We start from the raw sequence: 6,014 nt of genomic DNA, 5'->3' as shown, positions 1-6,014 counted from the left end.
TGTGCTGCCGGCCGGCGCGGGGCCGCTTCAGCGCCGCGTCTTTTCTTCTCCTCGCGGTGATGTCATCGGCGGCGGCGGCTGGGAGCCGGGAGGCGGCGGCGGGGGCGGCGCCGGGCGGCCGCCGCAGGTTCATGTGCATCTAATGAAAAGGCACTTGACAGTCGGCCAGGACGCACGCGAGGGAGCGCGAGCCGGCCGGACCGCGGCGCCGCCCGAGCCAATCGCCGGGCCGGCCTCTCCATGGGCGAGCCGGAGGGGGCGGGGGGCGCAGCCGGCCGGGCCGCGGCCGCTCCGAGGTGAACGGCGCCCAGACGGGCTCGCGGCGCGGGGAGGCCGGGCGCGCCGCCGCTATGAATTCCGCCGAGCAGACCGTTACGTGGCTCATCACCTTGGGGGTGCTGGAGTCGCCCAAGAAAACCATCTCGGACCCGGAGGGCTTCCTGCAGGCGTCTCTGAAGGATGGGGTGGTCCTCTGCAGGCTGCTGGAGCGCCTGCTGCCCGGGACCATCGAGAAAGTAAGTGCCGCCCGGGCTCGCACCCCCGCGGCGCACAGGCCGCGGGCGGTGGGCGCCGCGCCTGGTTCCCGCCGCGGCCGGGGATGCGCGGAGACGCGCGGGCGCGGGGTCGCTGGGCGCCGGCACCTGGCGGCCGCGCGGGGCGCGGAGGAGCCCACGCGCCTCCTTTGTGCGCGGACCCGGGAACGCGGCCCGCGCGGGGGGCGCGCAGGCGGCGCGAGGCCCGGGTGGCGGGAGCTCGGGGCGCCATTGTGTGCGGTGCGGCTGGACAAGGGGGCCCGGCCGCGTCCGGGGGGAACGACCCCGGGGAGGCCGCGGGGAAGGGGAGCGGCGGCTCCGCTCCGCCCCAAGGTGGAGTCGCCCCTCTCCGTGACCCGAGCAGAAAACCGTGCTCCAGCGCCGCGCACGGCTTCCTCCCAGGCTTTGTTTGAACAGTTTTTGTTGGTGGTATTGTAGGAGAGTTTCACCTCTGCCTAATCGACCGATTGCTGTGCATTTTTAAAAGATGCAGTAATCAATAGCTGAGGGCCGGCTTGTGACAGGATCTGCTGCCTTCCCCACGAAAGAATTCCTCACGTCTCCAAGCCCAGAGGATGGCAAACCCACGAAAGTCCTGGCACTCTTCGAGGCTGGCTTACAATTCTAGATTTCGTTTTCAGGTCCATACCTGATTTTGAACAGAATCCCTAGTCCCACAGACCCTGCTTCTCTCTCCGTGGCTGGTGGTTTCCCCGGGGCTGGAGTGTGAACCTTGACCCTGGCCTCTGTGAGTGATTAAAGTTTGCTTTCCTCTCACACACACTGACAAAGCAGGGGCCGGGGCATAGAAGTGCTTTTAAAAAACGAGGTATCCCTGTATTTCAGAAACACTGCAGTTTTATCCTTTTTTTTTTTTTTTTTTGCCAGTGCAGAATCTTAAGATCAACAGTTACTTAAAAGGTGTTAAATGTAGAAGCTGAAGCACAGCATTATTAGGGGGAAAAAAAACTTTAATTTTTTAAATGGGGTTGTATTGGTCCTAACTGCACACGGACACTTTGCTAATAAAATGTTAATTAGGTGACTTGAAAAAGTAAAACGTTTAATCTTAGAAGTTTGTGCATGTTTTGGTGCTGCGTTTTAAGGGTCATAAAAGGTTTTATTTCATATGAATTTTGCATGCATACTAGTTTCAGATATTTTTCTTACTTGGGACGTATATATGGAAACAGAATCTGTATTAGAGTGAAGAGCTGCCTGTCTGTCCAGGAAATAAAAATGTTACTTGTAAGCGAACCTGATGTCACAATAAAATTATGATTTAAGACAGGAATAAGGAGCCGAATCCGTTTCAGGGCACTCAGAATACTTTGTTGCCATCTGGATATCAGGACGTCTGGTAATAAAAGACAGATGTCGCAGGGCACTGAGGATGCACGCTCAGTTCACCCAAACAGGCTTCTACAAAATGCTGTCCATGACCGAGAGTGAAGCTTTAAGAAACTTCATCTGCTGTCTGGATAAAAACATGTCACTATCAATGCATGTTATTTGGCTTAATAACTGCATGACTTTGATTGGCAGACTTCAACCATCATTTTCTTGTACATTCTGAGATTTGCTTTCAGAACTGTAGCACTCCTTCCACCCTCCTAAAAGGAGGGGAGGAGTGAGGAGTGAATACAGGGTTTAGCTTGCAGGAGCCCAACTGCCACTGTCCCCCTCCCCGCAGCTCCGACTAACACTGCCACAATGCAAGTTTCACGTCAAGGCACAAATTATAGACAGAGCTCCTGATTCTCTGGTTCAAAGGTAGGTTTTTGGAGTAAAATATTAGCCAGTCTCTGCCTCTAAAAAACCTGGGGTTTCTGCAGTTTCATGAGCTGCTGCATTTCTTAAGCAGAGGTATTTCTTTGAGTTTGCACAGCAAATACTGTGAGCCCCAAAGCACACGGGGGGCAGCTTTCACCCAACTGTGTGAGCGTTTGGAAACCTCACTGAATATTTGTGGGGAGTTGAAAGGGCCTTCACTTGACCCCAGTTTGCCACATGGACACCCTGACGACTGGTTCATGTGGTGTGAGTAGCCTGCGGCATCACAGTTGGAAACAGACCATGAGACTGGGGAAGGCAGGGAGTGAAGGAAAGTTTGGGGTGTCTCGGGTTTCCATGTGCTTTTCATTAAGAAAACATGTACTAATGTGCTTCTTGCGTTATGTTCATTTGTTCTACTTCAGAGCCAGTAAAAGGGGCGGAGAACCACGAGGACATTCATTTCGGTTCAGACTGTAAAAGTTCTCTGTTCGGGTTCCCCTTGATGCAGTCTGCTTTTCTTAAGGCGGAAGGTAGGGGCACGGAGGGGGGTGGTGGTGGGGGCGCGCGGTGAATACACTCTTTACCCAAGCAGTTCAGAAAAGAGACGCTCTCCATTATTGCCGCCGACACCTTCTCTGCTCTAGGGGAGACAAAGTGGGATTACATGGTTTCCCGGATCTCCGTGTATGAAGCTCTTGCGCTTTGATTTTCTCCGGTAACGGCTGGGATGTTTTGCTGACCTGCTCACACTCATCCCTCCTGGGATGGGAACACACAAAGGCTGCAGAATCCAGGGAGCCCTGCTACCTGGAGCTCATGAATTCCCACTTTAAACATTTTTTAGACTATTTTGTCAGAGGGTGAAATCAAGATGTACAAGTTTTAGAGGGCGGACCATCACTAATAAACGCATTGACGTGATGGGAGTCATGACACACTGCTTTAGTTTTGCTTATGGACATGGCACATGGAGTTGCTTGAGTCAGTGTGAGAATCTCAGGGAGCCTGGTTCTTTCTCCCTGGGCCCCAGAGCACAGAACACGCACTGATGGGTAACGTGCTCCAGGGAGATGCTCCCTCCATCCACATCTGTGGATCACAGTTGAAAGTCCTGCTACCTTCTTGTCTTGCTGGATGTCCTGGGTGTTTATGTGAGTGTTTAGATTGGGTTAAGTTGTCAGGCTGGGTGTCTGTGTCCTGGGGCCGTAACAGAGCCCCAGCCTGGGCGGGCTGCACCACGCCCCTGCTCTCTCCCAGTCCTGGAGGCACAGGCCCGGGATCGGGGTGCGGGCAGGCCCGCGCTCCCTTGGAAGGTGCTGGGGAAGGGGGTCCAGCACATGCCCAGAGTCCCCACGGTGTTCCCTGTGGTCTCTGCTGTGTCCTCTCCTCCCCTTTTATAAGGACACCGTCATTGGATTAGGACCACCTGACCCCAGTGTGACCTCAACTTAACCAATTACATCTGCAGCGACCTTGTTTCTGAATAAGGTCACATCCTGGGCTTCTGGGGGTTAGAACTTGAACATAGGAATTTGGGGGGACACAATCCAACCCATAGTAAGTCACATAATAAATCTGAGCCCAATTTATTAACTACGTACCTACTTGCAGGGTGCCAGATGCTATCTGTGGGAGATAAAAGGACCAACAGGTTCTTTGGGGACAGCAGGAGGAAGCCGTGAAAACAGGAGCGGTGTGAGGCCGAAGGAAACGAAATCAGAAAGTCAGCTGTACGTGCAAAGGGGCAGGAATTAAGGAGTTTGAGCGGCCCCACCTCTGACGGTTTCTCTGACATGTGGATTAGAATATGGTTTGCATTTCCTCAGACTGTCATCTGGCAACCCTAGGTGGTCTTCTGCAGGTCTGCAGAAAATCAGCGAATTCGGATATGACATAGGAGGAAAAATGGCTTTTTCCTGATTGATGTGTGGCCTGCATTCTGATCAGTGCTGGGACTTCTGGGGCTGGGTGGGGGAGGGAGTGAGGTCAGCGGCCGCTGGACAGCAGTTCTGAGTGCCCACTGTGGGGAGCTTGCCTCTTCCTGGGCCCTTCGCCCTGAGGATGAGGTCAGCGCAGGCAGGGTGGCGTGCTGGCGAGGGTCTGGCTCTGGAGTCAAGATTCCAAAGCCCACACCCTGTAACCGTTTGTGAATCCCGGTTGGTCGCCTGGGAAAGCACTCGTAGAGAAAACTTACAGAACACGGTATGTCCTGACTGTGTTTTTAAGGAGACTTCTTTAAACTTTGCAAACTGAATTATTGGTTCTATCAAGTTCCTTCTAATGAAACAAAGCTTCCAGAATAGTTAGTGTAATAATAAACATCTGCTTTTGAAGCACATGATTTTAAAGTCCTCTCTCAGCCCCGCACCAGGGCGATTCTTGTTTTGGGCTTTAGGCCCAGAGCAGGAGGAAATTCACTGCATTTGTTGGCTCATTCCACAGTAAAGCAGACAAACCTGCATTCGGTGTAGACGGGGGACGCGGAGAGTGATTTGCCAAGAGCCACGCTAGCGCCGTGGCCTGCCCCGGCCTGGCCCGTGGTGTGCTAACTCAGGGACGTCTGACTTGGGTTTGGGAGCGCAGGGGGAGCAAGAGGGCCTGCGGTCCCGGGCAGTGGCCTCTCAGTCCTCCGGGAGAGTCTGGCGTTGGTGCTGTGCCAGGACCTCTTTCTATTAATAGAAATAGTGCCCGCAGTGGCCTCCCTCCCTCCTCCCCTTGAGCACGCCCGCCTCACCTCTGGATACCTCTCTCGTAAAGAGACGGTGTGCCCCGCGTTGCTGACAGGGTGCTGAGCTGCTTCTCCGGGGCACCTCGTGTCGCGCCTCGTGTCACCCCCGTCTCCCAGGCGAGAACACGGGGGCCCAGCAGCCTGCCGTGCCCATGTTGCCCAGACAGCACTCGGGGGCAGAAGAGTCCAACCCAGGGGTGCCTGCTGCTGGGGCTGTCGGGATGGGAGCCACGCTCCTGCCTGGTTCGCGGGGAGCTCAGCCACACCTGGGACGAGGACAGGTGGCTCGGGAGAGCACCGCCCTCAGGCTGCCGCCTGGTCGGGACGTTCCCTTGCCCGTTCTCGTCTCTCACGGGGGGTCAGCCCTGAGGAATCCGGTGGGCTCCTGCTCTGGCATCTGATCGTCCTCAGGGGCCCCCGGGCCTTGCGGACCCTGGGTTTACTGGTGTGCGTCTCTACTGAGATGTGAAACCGTGGGCTGTATGCGTACGGACCCCAGGGGCATGTCTAACACTGTCTGCCGAGGGCCCGTCTCTGCTCCTCCGGCTTGGAATCGCCCGGGGGTGCGTCATCATCAGTAGAAGGTAGCAAAGACACAGCGTCTCTTGGGCACTCAACTCTGCCAGGGGCCCCCAAGACCCACTGGGCCCTCCCAGAGCCACTCTTAAGAGGGGTGGTCCCCATATGTGTTCCAGAGTCCCCCATTTGCTGTGTGACCTGGGGCAACGTCTCTAATTTCTTGGAGTCTTAATTTCCACCCAAACACTGGATTAATGATGCCTGCCTGGAGGGAATGGGCTCCTGGGGCAATAGGGTCATTAAGGGGGTAAGGGCGTGGATGTGAGGGGTTTCGTGCAGTGCTGGGCACAGAGTAGGTCCTCAGTACACAGTAGGTGTGATTATTTTATGAATTGACCCTGAAAACGTTTCCTGCTGTGGCCAGGAAAACTTGTAAGCCAGGACTGGAACCTCAAGGC

The 6,014-nt window shown here is 55.2% G+C and overlaps 1 protein-coding gene across 4 annotated transcripts in view; it reads left to right on the top strand.

Moving 5' to 3' along the window:
- The first annotated feature begins 350 nt into the window (after positions 1-350).
- ARHGEF7 (Rho guanine nucleotide exchange factor 7) overlaps positions 351-6,014 on the top strand; it is a 129,902-nt gene continuing 124,238 nt past the window's right edge. For all 4 annotated transcript variants that reach the window (XM_044913503.1, XM_044913502.1, XM_044913504.1 and 1 more), the window contains exon 1: positions 351-515. In XM_044913503.1, coding sequence (XP_044769438.1) covers positions 351-515 — 165 coding nt within the window. The remainder of the gene's footprint in view (positions 516-6,014) is intronic.

This window comes from Neomonachus schauinslandi, chromosome 3, assembly GCF_002201575.2.
Source record: "Neomonachus schauinslandi chromosome 3, ASM220157v2, whole genome shotgun sequence".
In the NCBI taxonomy this organism is placed as follows: Eukaryota; Metazoa; Chordata; class Mammalia; order Carnivora; family Phocidae; genus Neomonachus; species Neomonachus schauinslandi.
This window is presented reverse-complemented; position numbering and strand designations above follow the sequence as displayed.